A 22,820-nucleotide genomic window follows, 5' to 3' on the forward strand; every position below is an offset into this window, starting at 1 on the left:
TTTGTTTATGATCACACTCTTGCAAACTATTCCAACTTCTAACTATTCAAAGAGTTAGTGATGGCGATGCTGAAGTCATGCGTTCATTGTGTAGTTGGTTTATAGCCTAGGTTTAGTTTTTTACTTCTGGCGATTCTATTTTGGCTTCAAAATTCATAAAAGCTGTGTTCATTTGTGAAGATTTTCAAGTACCGCCTTTTCTATAAGCGCCATCTACTGTCAGAAAGTGATTTTGCATGTTAATGTGCCGGTTTTTTTTACACATTGGTCTGAACAGACAAATTGCATGTAAAAGTCATGCTGAACATTTGTGTTGGTGTGAATGGGCCTTTACTTTTCAACTACTACACAATTCATTCAGTGTTACAGGTACAGCAGAACATTTTTGATCGAAATAAAACACCAATAATAATATAATATAATATAAAAAAAAAAAATTGTTCTGCAATATTTAAAACAGGCTTTCATGAAACCCTAGCATAGCACTCATTATTAGCAATAATGAATCATTAGTCTCGGCCACATACCGACCACAGTCTGCCCGCTGAACATCTGATGCACAATATACACACATTTTTATAAGCTCCGACACACTTTTTTTTTTTTTTTTTTTTTTTTTTTTTTTTTTTTTGATCGCCTGGCAAAGTTGATACAATGAGTGAACACTAAATTTACTAAAATACATCAAATCTTTGAAATATGCTCAGGTATGTTTGTGGCACTTAGTATTATCTTGATCAACACTGCATATTCCGCTTTGTTCAATTAGAACTCAATTACAGATCACAACATCTATACATATTTTCCATTTTTGTTTGTTTTATGGACAACTTTTACTGAGAACACCACTATTTAAAATAATTTCTTACCATGCCTGTCTATTATTGCGCTATTGACCGCTAAAGCACACACAAAAACTAAGCAACCTGCAGATGGTTGCTTTACAAGCTGGTCTCTTGGAACATGGAACTACTGCTGTTATGCAAAGTGTTGTCTTAGCCATTAGGTCTTTCTCACTGTGATTAAACATAAGGAGCAAGACTGCTTTTTCCTGTAGCTTTATTGTTCTGCTCAATATCACCTTTCAAGTTCTGAGGCCAATGAGTACTGTTGTCCATGGACTGCTGAAAACATATTTGAGCAAAACCGACATTACACTCGTATGGTGAATCGGAAAATAATCAGTGAATTCATCACAAAGCTATTTTTTCAAGTTCATCTAACCAAAAAAAAACAAAAAAAACAAAAACACCACTTTACAATATACTCTGAAGGAAAAAAGAAGAAAAAAAGGCAGGTTGCTGTAAGTTCACATCTGCATTCGAAAGTGAGGGATGATAAGGAGAAAAGACTGAGATATAATACAAAGGGAGAGCTGAGAAAATCTGCGTGGCTTTGGTGGGCAGTTACAATCCCTTTTATCCAACATCACCCACAATTCCTGGGTTAAACGAGTACATGAACAAACTCAGTGTGTCTATTTCACACAACGTGGCACACTCATCATTCGCCATTAACATTACTCTACTGCTTCACACAACAAGCGACAAAGACGTCAAACTTGGGAAAAATAAAAAATATATATGAATTTATATATTTATCTCTATATATTCTATATTCTCTGAAACAGCAGGATTAAAAAGCTTTTTACAACCAATCAAATGATAACCTGCCAAACGAAGCAGAGTCAAGTCCGAGGTTCTACCTAAAGGTCAGTCAGCGCTCATGAGGGAGGGAGGGAAGGTGCAAAAAGCCAACAAGCTTCAATCCTTTCCACGCAGGTTATGTAGTAATGAAGCAATTCTTTAAAACATGTTCCACACACATTCATCAGTCAAATATATCCTCAATTAAACCCAGTGATGATCCATAACCCCATACCAGGGGCTGCCAAGTTTATCAATTGTATCCTCACTCGAATTTGCAGCCGACTGGAAAAGGCACCATAGCACGTACATGGGTCCATCCCGCAAAACATCCTCTGTTTTAAAATTAACACCCACAGCCACCACAAAAAAAGTGAGAAAAACTGTTTTTTTATTGTATGTGTATTTTGTTGTAGTTGTTTTTAAAACTGGAACTCCATTCTTTCCCTCATGTATTAGAAAAAAAGTGTTTGTAATGCTTTTGGTTGTACTGTGTTTCCACTGTGTTGTGACTCTTGAAAGACTGTCCGTTGAATCTCTTGATTTCACTGGAACGAAAGAACGAAAGACTGATGTCTTGTGTAGAAAAGGGTCTCTTCCCTCAGGTGGGACGACTACCACGGGTCCTCAAGGTCAGCACCGCTCTGCAGAGAGAGACCACACAGAGAAAACCATCAGTTGGCAAAGGCATCAAATCAACATTATCATAATCACAGGCATCCACCAAATCATACCAGCCATCTTTTGCTATGAAAAACATTTCCTAAAAGTAACGAGAAAGGCCACATCATAATACCAAATCTAATACAGGAAGTAAGAGTGTAACCACCAAATGTAACATGATTGGGATAATTGTAACCCTTATAACCCAATAATAAAATTATTATATACCGACACACTACCCTTTAAAAGTTTGGGGTAAGAAAGAGTTTTGTTTGAAAGAAATTAACACTTTCATTCAGCAAATCAGCATATTATAATGACTTCTGAAGGATCATGAGACACTGAAGACTGGAGTAATGATGCCATCATTGGAATTAATTACACTTTAAATATATATTCAAATAGAAAACTAATTTTAAATCTTAAGATTTCATTATTACTGCATTTTTAATCAAATAAATGTAGCCTTGGTGAGACTTTTCCAAAACATTAATACAATTTACTGACCCCAAACTTTTGAACAGTAGTGTACACCTCAACATTACTGAACAGTTACCTAACATACATGCGCTCACAGCTGAGAAAAATTATCAAAAGTCTAACTTTTAGTATGTTAGTATGATTATAGTATGATTGACCTATAGTATGATTATACAAAAGTGGTTAAATGATTTTTACTCAAATAAATGTATCAGCCTGTATGAACACACATTCAGCACATGCTCAGTAAAGTTCTTAACTGAGTATGTGCATGTGTCTATCAAGTCTTTAAACTACTTTAATGAAATAATGTTCATTACACATAATCAATCTTCCAATTTCAAAATCACCTGCAACTTCTTAGCCATGAAAAAACCCAGTAGGGAAGCCAAGTGTTAGCAAAAGTCTCCCATATTCCCCTACAGCTAAACATTACTGTGATCACCGAACCTTGAAACTAGAATTGTCTCTTTGTCTAATGTCCATGTTGTATAATTTGTACGAATGGAAACCTGTGATTTAATCATTTCTACACTGCAAGATCAAAGAATTAACTGTGTTGTACAAGGCATGGACACGATTCAGAAAATACAAAATATTGGGATAATCAGATCCTGCAGTTTTGATTTGTTGTTTCTTCCACTACTGTGATGATTTTTCCTTCTCTTCTCAGAAGCCGAAGTTACACATCTGCATCACAGAGAAAAGGATGCATGTGCAAAACTGAAAGACTGTGGAAAAATTGATCCAGACTCTTGTAAAATGGCAAATTACAGATTAGTGAATACTATTTCTGTTCTCTAATATGATTACTTCTCAAGAACACATCTAGGTAGGCCATTTCATGCCACAAATCATACACATACAGGACCTGAAATTAAATCCAAGCTAAACAAGTCATCTGTATTCATTTACAGGAACACTGTAACTTGGTAATGTAAAACACAAAGAAGTGAATTATCTACATAGTTTGAATGTTTAACATGTAATACAGCACTACTTTGACAGTTTGGTCTGTGCAAACTACATAAAAACTAACAGATAACAGCAAACCAGCAATTACAAAAAAAACTGGAAAATTCCCTCCTCAACCAGCGATGCATTCATAAGATCAGTACATGTGGTGTAGAGTGAGGTTGTCAAACAAACTCCAGTCGATCTTTCTGCAGAAATCATTAGTATCAATTAGTAATCAACTTACCAAATGAAACAGGTGGGCTGCATTAATTAAAGGGTGAACACATACATCATTAGTTTTGTTAATATGTATTATCCTCTTAATGAATCTCAAACTATGCGTGTTCTGGATATGAATACCAACCTTTATGTTTGTGTGTGTAAACTACATGCATTTGACCAAGAAAATGATTTCTAAATGTTTATCTGGCTGTGAAAAACATGTTATAAAATAATTTATTTACAAAAAGAGGGGTGCATGGATTATAAAGCTATCATTGGCTATCACAGAGAAACACAAGGATCTAGTCTACTCCTCGCAACAAGCCAACAAAACATCACTCGCTGATGATGCCAGGAGATGTCAAAAGTACCAGGTTAACTTGATACTAAAATTTAAACCTATGTAAATGTAAACAGTACTGCTGCTGTCTACTATAAAAAAAAAACACAATACTGACAGGAAAATTGTTTGCTTATTAATAATCAGCTTTTTAATGTCAACTTGAATAATTACGTTTAAAAAAAAATGTTTTTTTAAAGTCACATGTTCAAGGGTGCAATTATTTGATGAAAAAAAATTATAATCATAATGTGAAATATTATTACAATTTACAAAATTTTGAATATATTTGAAAATGTATTCCTGTGATGGCAAAGTTGAATTTTCAGCATCATTACTCCAGTCTTCAGTGTCACATGATCCTTCAGAAATCATTCTTATATGCTGATTTGATGCTCAAGAAATATAATTTTTTTATTATTATCAATGTTGAAAACAGTTGTGCTGCTTAACATTTTTTTTTGTGGAAACTGATAATTATTTCTGGACTCTTTGGTAAACCGAAAGGTAAAATGAACAGCGTTTATTTGAAACATACATGTTTTGTAATACTGTCACTTTTGATCAATTTAATGCATCCTTGCTGAATAAAAGTATCAATTTATTTTTCAAATAAACTTTTAAATGGTAATGTACATTTCATTGAATTTTGTTAATTTAATTTGTTAATATACAAACTTTAAATAAAGAATTGTGTTCATTAGATCGGTTGTTTCTGTGGTACTGAAAGTGTATCAAGAATCCTAAAATCTGACTGGCACTGGTATCAACTACTGAAAATTGTGGTATTGTGACAACAGTGATGAAGAGAGTCCAAGAGCGTAGAGAACACCATCTATCACACACACCAGATATCTCTTGGATGTCCAGTAGGGAAAAACACTTGGATCAAAACTCCAGCTTTGTCCAACTAGTGTCCACTCCAGACCAATACTTGAGAATGTGTCACACTACTTAAACACTAAGACACATTCTCTTGAGGTGTTTGCCTCATACACACCCACAAACAACAAAAAGACAACAGGCTTTACAACATGCAACCCCCAGTGCAGTTTCGCCAGATCACACGTTGAGTAGCGACATCATCATCATCATCATGAGACTTGGCTGAAGAGTTCATAATGGCATATTAGCAAACTTATAAGCTATTAAAATAACATACTTGTTAGGTTAGTAATCATGTCTGATTTGTCATGCTTACAGGCTGATAAATCTCAGTTCATCTCCTTGATGGGATGTATTAGGAGTGTTTGTGGTGATCTCAACCACTGTGCTTTGGGCCAGAGGATCATTTGAATGAGCTCATTACAGCTGTGATTTGAACAGGATTTTTTTTCTCTCTGCAGTAAATAAACCGAGAGCAGGCGAATGGGATGGAAAGAGTAAATACTCTGAGGAGAGAAAGGATCTCTGAGTGACTCTTAGTTGTAGGTTGTTAATACCAGGTGTAAACGGGTCCAGTGAGCAAGGCGCAGAACAAGGCAACGTCTCATGATGAGATGAATCCAAAGGTCAAGGGGAAGGTACCATCTCTACACATCTAACTTTTTTTTTGGTAAACCAGGGACTAAATGTACAGCTGTCATCACACCGAGAGGTTCTAGACCTTTAAAAAGCAAGACTATTAATACTCACACCATCCTCTTCTCTTTGGGGGGTCAACCGGTTGTACACTGCTTCAATAACACTTTGCCTGAACGAAACAAAACAAAAAGCAGACAATGTATTAGAAAAATAAAACAAGGTATACAAGTTATACAGCAAGATTCAAAGTCAAACTTTATTATGAGTCAAGCCTACTTGAGACCTGTACATGTCGTGTTAGCATTCCAGACCCTTAAACATTAAGTGCGTAACCCTGTGTTCCATAAACGTGTTTGTGCAGGTGTGAACCTCTGTGTGGTTTGTGACCGTGATATTTACTTACTTGCTGGCAAGGCCGCCCCCTGGTGGGAGATTAGGGATACTTTCTTGGGACAGGGTGCTCATGATAATCAACAGCTCAGGCACACCTTCCTCCCCTGCTTTCTCTATGAGCTCTGATAGAGAACAGAAAAGGATAAACCACAGGTTAAAGCTCCCTAAATATTCATTTGACAGCTCCATTCAATGGAACCTTACATTACACGCAGTAGAACTTAATGTATCGGTGTTCTACTGTATATATGTACTGAGAAATGAGCATGGCATTATGGATACCAATGTAGAGCACTAGTGTTATCGTTTTGTGAAATAGAGAAAGGAGAGATAAAGACAAAGAAAGAACGAACGAAAGAAAGAACCGGGACAGTGAGAGAAAAAACAGAGACAACGAGAGACAAGAGTGAGACTCTAGAAGGAAAGCCTGTGGCTCAGTTGGGCTGCTCTGGGCCTGTTGCCAGTTAGATGTTCAGCCAGCACATTCCTCACCAGAGCAGTAGTGCCGACAACTCCCTCAGGCCCTCTCAGCACCCAGCCAAACATTACAACAACGTTACCCCAACCTTTGCTCACAGCTCAAGGCCAAGAGTTTACATAACCCCAAAAAATCCACAAAACTAACAACCACTTGCCAGAATATGATCAATGTCCAATACAGAAAGGAAAGGCCGGTGGAAAAGAAAAAAGTAAAAAGATATGGAAGTCAGGCTATCAAGATATATTAAACTAGAAAAAGAAGAGTGTGAAAGGGGGTGGAGACAGGATAGTATGTTCAAGATCACAAGAGAAAAAGTGTGAGGGAAAAGGTTATTTCTCTTTAATAAAATGCATATATTCTCAAATTAATTAATCTGGACTGATATAGAGTGGCCTCAAATATTTGGAAACTTAAAATATATCTAAGCAAGTGGCATGTGCAAAACAAAAAAGGCTTAACCTTTCCTCAAAACTAACTTCACTTGTCTTCAGGGATAAATTCACTATATACTATTTAGGAACAGTTTTCAATACAGAGTTACCAATTAGATTCAGTTACACAAACTCTTGATTCAATTCCAATTTAGATTAATTCGGGTATATTTCAGTTATGTCCATTTTGCTTACAATGAAAAAAAAAATGTCTCTGTTATGCTGTAAATTATAGAGGGCAATGTTTCAAACCAGTTTTAGACTGATTCAATGTTTTTGCACTATTTGTTCTTGAATATGACTACACTGGTCAAATTGTAAGCAAACGCTAGAGGTTTTAAATCTCATGCCCAGGGACAGATGTATGAATGCTCCCAAACTACGGTTGACAAAATAGGTATCTTGTGGCGAACCACTGAGCTCTTCCATTTCTCACCTTCCACACGCGATTCAAGGTACTTGTCCACCTCAGCATCTCTCTTTACCGCCTCCTCTGACACCTGGGGTGCATTTGGCAAACAGACTAATACAACACTCATATTATCTCGACTTCCCTGAAGGAGGAAAAAGAAAGAAAATAATCTCAACTGAGAAGAAAACATTTATGCGAAATAAGAAGATGTCACACAAGAGCGAGTAAGGAACTGTACCTTGTGTAGACAAGTATCCACAACTTCGTTGCACACTCTCTCCAGGTCGTCCGTCACCTCCAGCCTTGATCGCACAAAGGCACAGAGCTCCTCGTTGGTCATCACATCCCAGATACCGTCACATGCCAGCACCACAAATTCATCCTCCGCATCTGAACGGGCAATCTCGAATACTTCTGGCTCTGGAGACACAAGCTGCTCTGTGGGACCCTTGCCCTCCACACACTTGTAGTCATAGTCGCCCAGTGCTCGGGATACAGCCAGCGATCCGTTAACCCTCTGGATCATCACAGAGCCACCTGCGTTCTGTATACGCTCCTTCTCCCGTGGGTCGCAGGGCTTATGGTCCATCGTGGAGAAGCCGACGTGCGCGTTGCGGCAGAGAAGGGCCCGTGAGTCCCCGCAGTTAATGAAGTACAGATGTTCCGGAGAGAGCAGCACACCCACCGCAGTGGAGCCGCTGCGGTCCATGCCGTTCCGCAGGTCTGTGAAACTACGCATGTGCTCGTCGATCCTCAGGAAGCCGGTGCGGATACCCCTTTTGACCGCCTCTATGGCTGGCGTCTCAGGCGCCGGAGCGCCCGCCTTCCGCAGTTCATCTGCCGACCCTGTGGCGACAATATGTTCCAACAGGTGTTTAGAGCAGTAGTTAGCAACACGTGAGCCGGCGTGACCGTCGTAGACCGCAAAGAAGGACCAGTCGTCAAGACCGTGGGGCAGGCCTACGGCTGCGGTGTGGGCATCCTCCATCTCCACCCTCCATCCCTGCATGCTGCTGAGGCCGAAACGCAGGCCGTTTCCCTGTCCATGAGCATTATGCTTCTCTGTTTTGGGCTTGTCCAAGAACGCCCCCATGGCTTAGGCCACCGTCTGCAGAGATAGAGAAACAATCATTGAGTAGGTAGACAAAAGACAATGAAGACAGTACAAAAAAGACATGGAAAGTGCAGCACAAAAGAAACATACAGTATGATCTCTGCAGCTTAAATGCATTAGCTAATATTAAGCAACCCCTCATACTGCATCAACACTGTAGCGCCACACCACACAGGGGGAAAAAACCTAGCACATACAGTCCAAAAACACCCACTGCAGAGTGAACACCACAAATGTGGAAGGATTAGTCTTAGTGCTCAATAGACGGATTTCTATTAACAACAAACTGAGTGTAATAAACATGTAGAGATTCTTGGCCCTGAAGCCACAGAGTGGGCGTAGCTTCTGAAAATCAAAAAACTGCAGCCCAGATAATCCAATTGCCTGTGCAGGGCTGCATTACTGCTATAGCAGTGTACACAGAAAAATGCATATTACACTGCTCTTGTGCATTTATTTGCTCAGTAGACGTGTAATAAGGTGGATAATGTACATTAAGCTGTTTATTATCACAAAATAATAAAGAGTAAACCCCTGTGATAACGACCAGCTGACTGTACATTATGCCTGACACAATTTAGCTGACTGAACTGTATGTGATGAGAGAGAAAGCCTGGGTGCCTCAAAATAACACTGACAAGTAGTCAACTACATTCTATTGTGTTGTTCGCACTGACAGCACACAAAAATGCATATACAGTAAAAAAATGATCAAATTCACAGATATATCATGGTATTGAATTACATTACAAAAAAAACGGTTTAAATTCATTTTACCCAAAGTTGAACACTCTTCAACTCTTGGCGACTGTTGAAAAGAAAGCACACATTACGCTCCTGGCGCTTTAAAAAAAAAAAAAGCAGCGGTCCCATTGAAAATAATTGGAAAAATATGCAAGCCGCGTGAAAAAAACGCTTTGGTGGTCACACGGTTTTACTTATAGGCCTACCTGAAAAACTTAAAGCACTGTTTATTTCTTGTGTATGTTTATTCTAAAGTATTTATTTGTGCTAATTTGTTTATTTTATTACTAAGTGTTGACGTCTTTTTTGTAAAGTCAATTTATAAGTTTGAAATCAGACTGCTTTGTGAGCTATTTACAAAAAAAATTACCCTTTTGTAAAAGCAAAAAATGCATTGCATGATCAAACATTCAGGTGAGAATCGATATAATTGTAATTTTTTAAAATGTCTAAATATCAACACAAACAGTATAAAGGTGAAGCATTTAGGATGTTTTTACTGTGTCCCTACTACTGTTGTCGTTCTTCTGTGATCGCCTTATTCATTCATAACATCAGTAGTATACGTGCCACTGAAGTGACTGTAGAGATTAAACTTCTCCCAGCAGGAAAATAGGATTTGCTCTCCTCAGATGAACTACCTCTTAAGACTCAAGTCAAGCTGTGACATGCATCTGTCTGGACTATTTCAACTTTCCAGATGAATCACACTAGACCGTGGACAAACAAATCTGATCATATTTTTGGTTACTGTGGTGAGAGTAATATCTAAATGAAGCTCCGTCCAGAACCTATGTACCAATGCAAAACCAAACATGCTAAGAAACTGGTCAGATTCAGTGAGGACGAGACAAACTCAAGGATCTATTTGCAGGGTAGAATGAAAGTGACCCTATTTACTCATGCCGCGGTGACCTCTGTATCACAGGTTTAATTCAACAGTGCTAGCAGTGTTCTGGAACTCAGAGCTAACAGTCAGCCAACGGTGAAAGGAGGTCAGCCACCCTGCCAGATCAGTCACACGACAGCTCTTTTTGTCCACAGGTTACAGCTTCAATTCCCAGCAAACATTACATGAGTACACAAATGTATAACAATTCCAAGTCCATTCAAAATGGACTCGAAACTTCCACTGTGAAAGTCTGACTACTGCACTGTTCTGCACAAGCAATCCAGGTCCAAACTAATCAAACTAACATGCAAGTATTGTTTTTCCAGCAGAGCAAACAAACTTTTTTAGTTAAAGCTTTAACAACATGCATGTAGTTCTATGAATAAGCAGTCAGTCATTTAAATGATTTAAACCTTACGTAACACTGTAAAATCTCCTGGTTCAATTTAAGTTGGGAATGACAAAGCAAGGGCTTGCAGTACATTGTTTATGGAGTTTATTAAAGGGTTAGTTCACCCAAAAATGAAAATTCTGTCAGTAATTACTCACCCTCATGTTGTTCCAACCGCGTAAGACCTTCATTCATCTTCGGAACATAAATTAAGATATTTTTGATTAAATCTGAGAGTTGTCTCACTCCTCCATAGGCTTTCAGAGGGACCGAAACTTGCTGGCCCAGAAAAGTTATTAAAGAGATCGTTAATATAGTCCAAGTGACTACAGTGGCTCAATCTTAAGTTTATCAAGCGACAAGAATACTTTTTGTGCGCAAAAACAAACAAAAATAACGACTTTATTCCACTATTCATTTCCTTCTCTCTGGGCCTCTAGTTGGTTCACGTAGTGTTTTTGCGTAGCGCGTCTGTGTTACACGTCACCAAGTAGGCTCACAATTGGCCGAAGCGGGTCATGTGTGTGATGCGTGATGACGTGCAACACAGACGGGCAGCGCAAAAACACTACGAGGCCCAGAGAGAAGGAAATGAATAGTGGAATAAAGTCGTTATTTTTGTTTGTTTTTGCGCACAAAAAGTATTATCGTCGCTTGATATACTTAGGATTAAGCCACTGTAGTTACTTGGACTATATTAACGATCTCTTTAATAACTTTTCTGGGCCAGCAAGTTTCGGTCCCTCTGAAAGCCTATGGAGGAGTGAGACAACTCTCAGATTTAATCAAAAATATCTTAATTTGTGTTCCGAAGATGAACGAAGGTCTTACGCGGTTGGAACAACATGAGGGTGAGTAATTACTGACAGAATTTTCATTTTTGGGTGAACTAACCCTTTAAATTATTCAAGCCAGTAATGCAACAATATGAAAATTTTGTCCGATAATGATAACCGATCATTCTTTATATTTGAAAGCTGATAACCGATATATTGGCCGATAAATCTAAATCCAAATTATTCATTTTTGAGAGCTTAATTTCAAAAACAAAAGTCTCACAATTGAAAGCCATGTTCCAAGCACACAATTATAATGTTCTCATTATAATTTTATGTAGCCTTTATGACAGACTTGCACAGCAAATTATGCACTTGACTGTATTTTCCTTTTTGAAGTGATTCCAATCATATTTCAAGCAGTTTAAAACCATCACCAGTGCACATCTGAAGTGCCTCAGCTGAAGGAAATAATCCATTATTTATTGGCTTTAATATATTGGGCAAATTTTCTTATTGAGCCGATAACGATTACATAAATAAAAAAAATGAACACATATCGGCCGATACCGACATGGTGGCCGAAATATCGTGTAGGCTATATTATATATGAATGGGTCATAGAATCTTTGACTCAGCTGATTCATTCAAAACACTGAATCATTCAGTAATGAAACACGGAACATGTTGCTGTGAGATGCGCTATGGTTCTGCTGCTGTGATCTTTATTGTTGATCCAATCGAGAGGATTATTGCATGATCAAAGTGCAAAAGCGTCTAGATGACACACATAGTGGATTCTGGTTATTGCTATACCCCGCTATTGCTCAGCAAGCTGCAAGTATGCAATGATGTCACATAACAGCATGTCTGAGCGTCTGAGCTGGCCACACCTCACGCCTACTGCACTATAAATAAACCCAGATAGGATTGCATACAAACCCCCATCCTTTTACCCAGATCCTGAGCCCTCAGCTAAGGCTCAACCTCTCAAAGTTTTTACAATGGTAAGCTACTCTAAAGCAGCCGAAGCTAGGACCATATATCGATATATGAAATATATCGACCATATATCGATATATGAAAATATATCTAATATAGGATATGGACATTCATCCCAAAATGAAGGGAAATGCTCGCACTCTCAAATTAATAAAAGTCTCAAACCTGAATTGTTCTGCAAGTGTGCTTACTTAACTGGGTACCCCCTTAAAAAGATTTAAGGCTAAGACTCAAATATTTCCCATTGTAAAGTGACCCTAAATGTGAGCCCCTGAGCAATCTTGATCATTACATTTGGCCTTTAATGATAAGTATAAGAAACAAGAGTGTAAAATGTATGCAAGAAATTTTTTTTTTCTGTATGTACATGTACCTTGAAATGTGCTCTGAAGATCAGTTTTTGTTTCCAAAAAGCTACAACCTTCTTAAGCAGAGATATTTTCACATAGCCCTGTTACTGTATAACCAACATTAGTTGTGGGGTGGGCCATGACACAAAAAAGCCACTTTGGTTAAAACAAGTAAAATAATAAATACCATGATTCTGCAATACCAATTCACAGAGGTAAAAAAAGTACAGTTAAAATAGTCAAGCAACCTCCATTGGACCACCTGAGATGGATTAACCCATATATTAGTACATAAGAGTAATTATTTTATTTTTTTTTTTTTAAGTCTTGTATGTCACTTGTGTAAACGATAGTGTTTCACATTTGGATACAGCTTCCAGCACCTGTGCCTTGACTCCAGATTAGCCATGCTTTGATCATGTGCTCTGTTTAGCATCACAGTAAACCAAAAGAGTCTAGATGATAATAACTCATTGCCTATGAATGTGTGCGGATCCAGAGAGCACACTGTGCCAAAGCACTAAAACAAACAAATAAAACGTATCCTGTAGACAGGAAGTGGGCTAGACCTTTGAAGAGGGGTTCAATGTTGTGACCCAACAAAAGGAAAAACAACCTGGTCCTCATCAACTCTCGATTTCAGACCACCTGTGCCCAACAATGACTTTCATCCACCATCACCCACGTCCCCTCATCATTATGAATCATTATATCTTCATTATAGACAGGAAAAAGACATTGTGGCCAATGAATTTAGAAAGAAGAAAACATCAGCACTGACCAGGCAGTTCAGGCTGTCACCTAGAATACACGTTCATAACCACCACTTATCAAGCAGGAATGAATCTAAAGCCTGACAACAGTCCTAGCCTGACTCTAGGAATTCTATTAATATCCCACATTACCAGCTCGGTTCGCTAACATGGCGAGTCAGTTTATGACCATAAAAAGATCCTTACCTGACCTAAAGTTGGCCTGCATTCAAGAGTTACACATCCAGATGACAGGTTGCTCATTCAAGATTTCCACATTCCAATAAAGTGAAGAGAGCAGTTCAACACACTCCTGAGATCTATGGCACTGCAATGATGTAACCATTGGACCACTGTCATATGTTCCGTTTCCATGCCTACAGCGCCTGGAGTGGCAGCTAAGAGTGGTTTCTATGGTAACAGAGAGCTTCAACAGGGCACTTCAGTGCATCTTTCCTGTGACCAGTCCCTTGGAATTGCAAGTGCAGCGAGAGAGCCGACAAACAAAACTAGCATTGAATTTTATAAATTGAACTGAATCTAGGAACAGCTGGCAAAGTGCAGAGTTTGGAAATGAACAACGTTGTGAGAATCACAATAATGCGTGAACATATCCATTGCTAGGCTTCTTCACACACACCATGTGCTCCTTGAATTTGAAACTTTAGAGGTCAGAGTATCAAATGTCACAGCCCCTAAACGGGCAGCGAGTTGTAAACTGCTGCACTGGCCTTGTGTTGCCTTGTTTATGGAGTCCTAAGGACAAACAAACTTATTACATCAATACAAGAGCAGCTGCATCATTACAGCTGACTCACAGACAAGCAAAGGTGTATTTTGAGATGTATTTTAAGACAAGTGCCAACAACCAATGACAAAATGATGCTCCTTTGACTCTGCAGTATTTTTGGCTTTTGAAATCATCCTTTAATTTATTTTTTTACAAATGACATTGGGACTGAGGTCCCGATTTAAAAAAACATTATCAAAACTTTAAAAGATTTAAGGCTTTAAAGACTATAACTATATAATTATAACTTTTTTATTATATTAATATGTTCTTTAAGGTTCACTTATAATGCTTCAAACTATCAGAATCAAAAGGCAAAATGTAAATCAATGTGGCCTTTTGGTACAAGGTCATGTTAGATATGGATCTAAGGAGTGCAACGTGACTTTTAATATAATCTTATTATCTTCCTATCATTAATCAAAGAGTTTGCAAACATCAGTAGGTCTCCTAAAGGTTCCGAGGGATTCAAGACAGTGGGGTTAACAAGCTAACTCAATTTGTTAATCCACTCATGAAATGCATGCAGTACTTGATTAGCTTCCTGTGCAAAGGCTTTCAAGAAGGATGAAGGATACTGTAGATCAAGCAAACAATGGTACATCAACACAGCCCATTTGATCCAAGGTAAACTACAATTAAAGCTTAGTGATATCTGTTGTTCTAATCGCCTAAAATATGAACACTATCAAGATCTCAGCTCTAGACTTATGATGGAGAGTCAAATGCCATATCTAAGGTTAAGGTTTGAAACTCCATGGAAATACATTAATGTAGAAATTTCTAGGATCTTCAATTCACCCTTCGCAGGGAGTTTGATTGACAGGCGATCATAATCCGCCATCCGCCGAATCCACAATTTTTATCCGACAAAGTCAGGAGAGTTAGTAGATTAACGTCGGTGGATTTGAATTTAAAAAAACGTAGTGTACTGATGTCATTCCACGGTTGAAGCAACATTCCTTCTGATGTTCATTCGTGTTTATTTGATGCTATAAATTAACTAGAAGGAAGAGATGATCGGTTCACGAGCAGCTTTAACTGAGGCTCTACAGTGATCTGTCACGACACATTAAAGAGCCACAAAATGGTATTTATTTAAATTTATTTTAAAAAATTAGCAAATTTGAAAGTTGAGACTGTTTCATATCAAAAGTAACCTGCTCTGTCCTGTCTGTCAGCGCGTTGTCAGTGTCCTCTTTGCTCCGCGATGTATTTTTCATAGCGTGAGAACATGCCGTGGCTTGAGAGCGGCGTGGCTTGTCGGACATAGCAACAGTAATTAAAACGGGCAGGTCTTTGCAAACGGTCAATTTGACTGCACACTAGCAGTGTGTTGGAAGTGTTCATATCGGCATTCACATACAAGTACGTTTCTGAACTAAATCATATAGACATAGATATAGTATTAGTCTACATTGCAATGCATCTCATTCTGGAGGCATGGCTTCAGCACTGGGGAAAATATCCCAGTTGCCTTAGTTACCCACTCATGTCCCTGAGGAAATGAACACAAATATCAAACAGATTATGGAGTGTTCATTTTCAGCTACATAATTTATCCAATTTTAACAGGTAGGCCTAATCTTAAGGAATGACATTTTAGCAGCAGTGATCATCATACCCATTAGAAACCAAACCAAGGCAAGCCTACCATCAACCAACAAACCATGCCTATTATCAGTGGCCATTGGCCAAGCACTCCAAAAACTTTCAGAGTTATTTTAGGTCCTTGCATCATCTGCGCCCAAGGCTCTGACCAGAAGCTTGACAGTATTGCATGTGCAATTATTAAGATATTAACCAGGTGTTGGACATATCTTGAACATTCTAGATGCCAAATAAACTATATAAATTATGCGTCCACGGTTCAGGAAAACCCCACTTTTCAACTAATTTGGGAATCCTCATCTCTGAAATCAAACTATAATGTTAGATTTGTTTTTCCAGATGCAGCCTGCATATTGACTTAACTGTTGGGAAGACAATCACATAAAATGGTAAAGAAAGATCAGTATTCAAAACAATAATTACCTTGCAATATTAAGCAACTTTTGTTGCCGCCAGATAAATTTATATCAGCTTTCATTTTTGCTGTAAAAATTGGCAAAGGAGAGGTGACGCATTTTTAAGTCCAACAGACTTTAGTCCAGTGGTCCTCTGATCCCATCACTAAAATAAGTTCTGTTAACTTTCAAAAGGACAACAAACTTTATCATCAGACTGTCACTGATGTTAAAAAATAAATCTCTGGATAAGTCAAAGCGCAGGAGTATCTTACTGAAATTCACCTGACAGCTCTTTTAAAATGCAGTCAAATCTTTGGTAATCTAAGGGAATTTCCTTTATTTCAGTGATATCAATGATTGACCAATAGGAAGAAATAGAGAGAAACAATTCAAACCATATGCATAAGAATGCTCTTATGTAAAGTCTAGAGAAAGAAAGTTAATTTTTTACGACTTTTGAAAGTAAAGCTAAAGACCAAAATGATCATAGATTGACTACAGTCAAGCAGTACAAGCCCTAGAGTTACTTTCAACTCAAGCACTATGTTTGGAGTTAATTCTAAAGTAGGGCTGCACGATATTGGCAAAAATCATAATCACGATTATTTTTGGTAAATATTGAAATCATGATTATTGAACAATTATTTTAGGAAATATGATCAAATGTCTTATTTCACAATAGGAGTCATTTTAAATATCAGTGAAATTTCACAGTTATCCATACTTCAGACAAGAAAACAGTCAGCAACATGATAATAATGAAAGAAATGAAAGAAACAAATAGTTACAAAAACAGACAAATAAATACAACAACAGAACGAAAATACAAATTAAAGGTGCCATTGCATGGATTATTTTATTATTTTAGAATGTTTCCTGGGGTGCCCTTATAATGTTAGTATGTTTTTTAGATCAAAATTTGTTATAATTTAGAAATAAAAGGCATTTTTCCTAGCCTGATTTTAGTCTCCGATTTGAACACTCTGTTTGAAGGGGTGTGTCTGCTGTGAGACTTCAATGTAAACGCCCACTGCTGTGATTGGCTGCTGTGAGACTTCAGTGTAAGCCTGTTGATAACGTGAATGAAGATCTTATCATTGCAACGCAGTTTCTGCACTCTCACTAATGATTTCACCAATGCAAACATGATGTACGTACAGTAAGAGCTTCGTTGTGCAGTGTAACAGCGTCAATGATTTCATAACGAGTTTTGGCAAGTGTCCAGATAAACTCACGCTGCGTGATTGTGTGATTGACAGCTTGGGCGACTGGAAAGGGTTTGTTCTTTGATCGCTTTCTGTATATTAATCACAGTTTAAGTAAGATTATTTTCATCCTACCAAGAGAAACGATGTGAAGTTGATCGTTTAGTCACTGGCTTGATTTACTGATGCCTAAACAGTATTGAACGACTTTGAGAGAAAGATTATCTGTCTGAACTTGAACAATTACACATCAGAAATTCACATAACCCACTGGTTCTTCAGAGGCCCGGATGAAGGAACTAAAAAATACCTCTGAGTTCATTTGTACATCCAAACACTGAGCAACTGCCATGTTGTTCTGTTGCGTCACAGTCAGTGTTATGTGGAGATTTGCCTATTTTTCAGGGGTGTTTTTCAAAACCGAGATTTAAATAAGAAGGAGAAAACAATGGTGTTTGAGACTCACTGTATGTCATGTACATGTACTGAACTCTTGTTATTTAACTATGCCAAGATAAATTCAATTTCAAATTCTAGGGCACCTTTAAATAAACAGTGTTTTAAGTTTTTCAGGAAGATGTACCAACAGTGATATTCAGATAAGTAATAGCCTACAAGAAAAAATGTAATATCAAATGTAAAATAACACTGCATAGTCTCAATGTACACATATACTTAATAGATCAATAGTTATTAAAGCTTAATGGCATATCCAAAGCCCACATGCTTATCTACGTTTGGCTACGACTCGGAGCGCGCACACAGAAAGCTGCCAGGGGAACGGTGTCTCTTGACGCTTAATGTGCTTTTAATAACACTGTTTAGTATGAAACACGTCCTGCAGTTTAGCATCAGTAGACTGGTTTTACCACATTCATTTATTTGGCTGATATGGGTAAGTTTGGGCACCGCTGTGAAGGAAAGGACGGTGCACTCGACGGAATGCCGCAGCGGCACAATAATTGCTTTAACTCGATTATCTTGTTTTCATAATCGTTGGAAGCCAAAATCAAAATCGAAAATCAATTATGATCAATCGCACAGCCCTAACCTGAAATCATTGCGTTGCCACAATTAAAACATGAAAGTCTTGTGAAATGCAAAGTGAACAGTTACACACAAAAAAAAAATACAAAATCATAATCTGAACAAGTCAATTTTATTTGTATAGGCCTTTTGATTCCCAATTAATCAGCACTGATAACTGATTGCTGGAACCGAATGCAGGCACACAAAAAAATCCGGGTTGCTGGAGTGGCTAAGAAGGTTCTGCAGTCATTATACAGTATGCGAGCGGCCTCTAGAGGCGTAATAAAAACTATCACTGATGCCTCGTGGAGTTTGTTTTGACACGCGAGGCTGCGCGCTGCATGGAGTGAGACACTTCAGATGTATATTTAAAACAGACAATGAAATGGTATGTATACAGTACACTACAGTGATGTTATGCCCTAAATTAATACATGATTAACTAACTTTAATTTTCTATGTACAATTGTACATTTCTGAAATGCACTTTCTGTAAAGCTGCTTTGAAACAATATGTATTGTGAAAAGCGCTATACAAATAAATTTGAATTGAAAATTTGAATTGAACTCTACTAGATTTTTTTATATCGTTATAAAGTAATGCATTTGTTGACTAGATGCTGCATTAGTAGAGAAAGAACAGCAGTGTGTTTGCGTCAAGGCTAAGAGGACGTAAAAATGATAAAAATACAAGAAAGTCCGACCCAAATGTTTAATGTCACAATTGTTACAATCTGTTTCCATTAAATATCCAGCTGGTAATTTTCCATCTGTAAGGTTAAGGTTAATAAATGTAAGAAGTATTGTTCATTTTTAGATCATTAATTTCAACAATTACTAATAAACTTTTAAATGTAAAAGTTGTATCTGTTAACACTAGGGCTGTGTATTGGCAAGAATCTGGCGATACGATACGTATCACGATACATGGGTCACGATTCAATATATTGCAATATATTTCGATACTGTGCATAAGGCGATATATTGGGATTTTTTAAAAGTAAAATATATTAAAATATTTAAAAAAAAGAAATGATGTGCATAAAAGTCAAAGAAGTTTACTTTAGGTAAACAATTCAGTACACAGAAAATCAAACTGCCAGTTTGGGCTTGTGGTTTACAGGTTCTTAGTGAGCAAATGTTTATATGCTCAAGTAGGCCATAATAAAAGAAAATAGGTACATAGCCCCTGTCACAATACAAAACAACAACGTGAACTGGACGAAAATGAATGAAAGTGGATGAAAGTGAACAAAATAAATGTGTCATATATTGAAATCAAGTTTTATGTGATAAAAGATTTTAAAAGAACTGGACGCGCGAATGAGGCGAACCGCGCCGCACTAAACGCCTCGTGCCGCAGGACCTCCAGACGCGCGTAAACGCGTCTTTGCATTGACTTAATATTGCAATCACTCGCGCCAGATGCTCTCTTCGCGTGTGATGTGAACGATGCACGCGATTACATTTAGAAATAGACAAGCTTTGTTTCCAAATGCACCAAGCAAAGATATCCTTTCAGTTGTATAAACTTTTATAAAACCAGCCAATATAATCACAATAAACACATCCAAAATGAAATATTTAACATAATAGGCTATATAACAACTGCACAACGTCTAATTTGTAAACAAAATGATTTACGCACTAAATCCAGCATAAACTCCGGCACAATTTGCATATGTTTAAACTCTCAAGGTAGACATCACATCCCGAACCTCACAGCAATTGGCTGCCGACTGCGTTTTTCGCTTGATATTTGTATAAAGGAACTGCCCAACTTTTTGACGCTCTCGGTCGCTCTCAACGCTTTCTCCGGTCCGCTGTCAATCCTAAAATGTCCAGTGGACACGCACCGTTATAGGCGAGCCTGGCGAGGACACTAGTGGTGCGTCTCAGCATAGCTATCTATTGGTAGGGATTTAAACAACATAAACGTGAACCACTGTCTTACGGTCTTACCATGAATATTTTTGGACGTAAAAAAAAAAAAAAAAAAAATCGATATTGCGTTTTTGAAAATCGATACAGTATTGCAAAATAAAATATCGCGATACTCAAGTGTATCGATTTTTTCTTACACCCCTAGTTAACACTAGTTAATGCACTATGAACTAACACGAATGATCAACGTATAATTAACATATTAATATTTATATATTTAATTGAATTTAATGAGTACAGTACATTTTCATGGTCCAGCACTTTTTTATTTTTTGTAATAAAGTTTACTTGGGAGTATTTTGATTTCATTCAGTATCCATTTTAAAAAATTTCAGTTGGTTACAGTGCAACCTAGTTATCGTTATCGGTCAAATCCACTATCGGTCGACCTCTATTTTCAAAGCAACTTAACAGAAAATCGTGATGTTAAGTCATCTGGCATATTAAAGCAGGGTGATAGTATAGTTTACATTTTACGACAATATAAACAATAAAGCAGTTTTGAGATTAGCTACATAATATAACTTTACAATATGCAGATTACTGTATGTATTTGGAATAAAGTTACAGTTTACACCAAGCCTTCATTATAACAAGTGATTTCCACTGCCACAGAACAAGCAGTGCAATGGCTATACACTATGGCTATGTTAGAATAGTCTTATTAATTTTTCTTTTGATTATTTGTGCCATGAACTTTCCATCAGCTAATTTCAATCACACTCAGGGTCAAGAATGAAGAATAAATCTGCTATCAAAATTCAAAACCTGAGGGCAAAAAAAAAAAAAAGAATTTAAAAATTGTTATGCATTAATTCTATGTTTAGAATAAGGCCTTCATCAAGTCAATTTCTGACACTGATAACCAGCTAACATGGCCTTGTTTTTTTTGCACTGATAGGGGGAGGAATGATATAAAAAGCCTAATTACATCTTATAAAGTTATAAACAACCAGGAGTAATTTAATGCCAGCAATGTTGGTGTCTTTGGAAAGAGTGTTTAATGCAAGAATTAATGGACTGTGTGCTACCGACTGAGCTAGCAACGTACACAGCATCTCGGACATCATAGGTGTCTTTTTACGTTCAAATCGAAAACCTACGATACCCAAACCATACGCAACTCGTTATGTTTTGCGACACAGCCATTAACAGGTCGGATTCCTGGAGCAGGCAGCAGTACGGACTCACTGACTTGGTGCAGCCGTTACGAAACAGATCCATCCCGGTAGATAACGCTAGCTTGCTAGTTAGTCTGACAAATGTGGTGTAAGTTAACTTACGTTTCTCCGATTGAAGTTTCCTCTCCAGAAGACGCCACGTTCCAGGCGGCCGTCAAATTTGCCTTTATGATCGAGAACCGACTCGCTGAACATCTATATTTTGAACGTTGGTGATATTAGCTCGTTTCGACTAGAGCAGCTAAAGGTAAACCCAGCTAGCTGGCTAGCTAATGCGGTTAAATTCAAACAGTCAGTTCTACCCTCAACGGCTCTTGGCTTGGATTGCGAGCTATAACGAACATCTTTGACATGCAGTTTCACTTCGGCTCAACGAAAACATAAATGCGACCAGAGTGTTGGTCATCTGAGTTAAATTTCGAGCCGTGTTAGCGTTTCTAGCTACATGTTCAAGACAGGTGACGTGCACTACTCAGTGCCATTGACGGCCGCGCGCTTCGGTTCTGTGTGATGGGAGGGGCCATCGCCTCTATGATTGACATCATTATGCTGCTGAATAGAGGGTGACAATAAAAACCCTTTGTTTTGGATTAGATATCGAGAATCTTGCATTATGTTCTGTATCTTGGTTAAAAATATATACATAAAGTCTCAACGTTCCCTTTACCCTGGTGAAAAAGCCTACACTTTAGCATACTTTTTTTTTTTTTTTTTTAAGTGGGCATAGCCTACTTATTACTAAATAATACTAATTTTTTTACCCTAGGTAGAACTTAAGTACAACTTTCTGGCCTGGTTTCACAGACAGGGCTTAGATTAAACCAGGATTAGACCTTAGTTCAATTAGGGCATTTAAGTAGCTTTTATAAACGTGCCTTGAGACAAAACAATGGCACTGACATATTTTAAAAAATGTCAGTGGAAGTTGCTTTTAGTTAAAAAAGCTCAAAAATGCATTTTAGTCTGGGACTAGGCTTAAGATTTTTCTGTGAAACCAGGGGAAAACGTAATATAATTTCATAATTACTTTTATTGTCTTTGAAATATGCTTCAAGTGCTCAATGTATTGACAATTTATGGTAAACTAAATAT

At 37.6% G+C, this 22,820-nt stretch overlaps 1 protein-coding gene across 1 annotated transcript; it reads right to left on the minus strand.

Moving 5' to 3' along the window:
- Positions 1 to 1,044: 1,044 nt before the first annotated feature.
- Positions 1,045 to 22,276, minus strand: ppm1ba (protein phosphatase, Mg2+/Mn2+ dependent, 1Ba). The gene is made up of 6 exons (XM_081350968.1): positions 21,831 to 22,276; positions 7,788 to 8,657; positions 7,574 to 7,691; positions 6,236 to 6,347; positions 5,944 to 6,001; positions 1,045 to 2,290 (listed from the first exon to the last, which is right to left on the minus strand). The coding sequence occupies exons 2-6, from the start codon at positions 8,640 to 8,642 to the stop codon at positions 2,261 to 2,263; spliced, it is 1,173 nt and encodes a 390-aa protein (XP_081207094.1). The 5' UTR covers positions 8,643 to 8,657; positions 21,831 to 22,276; the 3' UTR covers positions 1,045 to 2,260.
- Positions 22,277 to 22,820: the final 544 nt, after the last annotated feature.

Source organism: Scardinius erythrophthalmus, assembly GCF_964197995.2.
Source record: "Scardinius erythrophthalmus genome assembly, chromosome: 21".
NCBI classification, from domain to species: Eukaryota; Metazoa; Chordata; class Actinopteri; order Cypriniformes; family Leuciscidae; genus Scardinius; species Scardinius erythrophthalmus.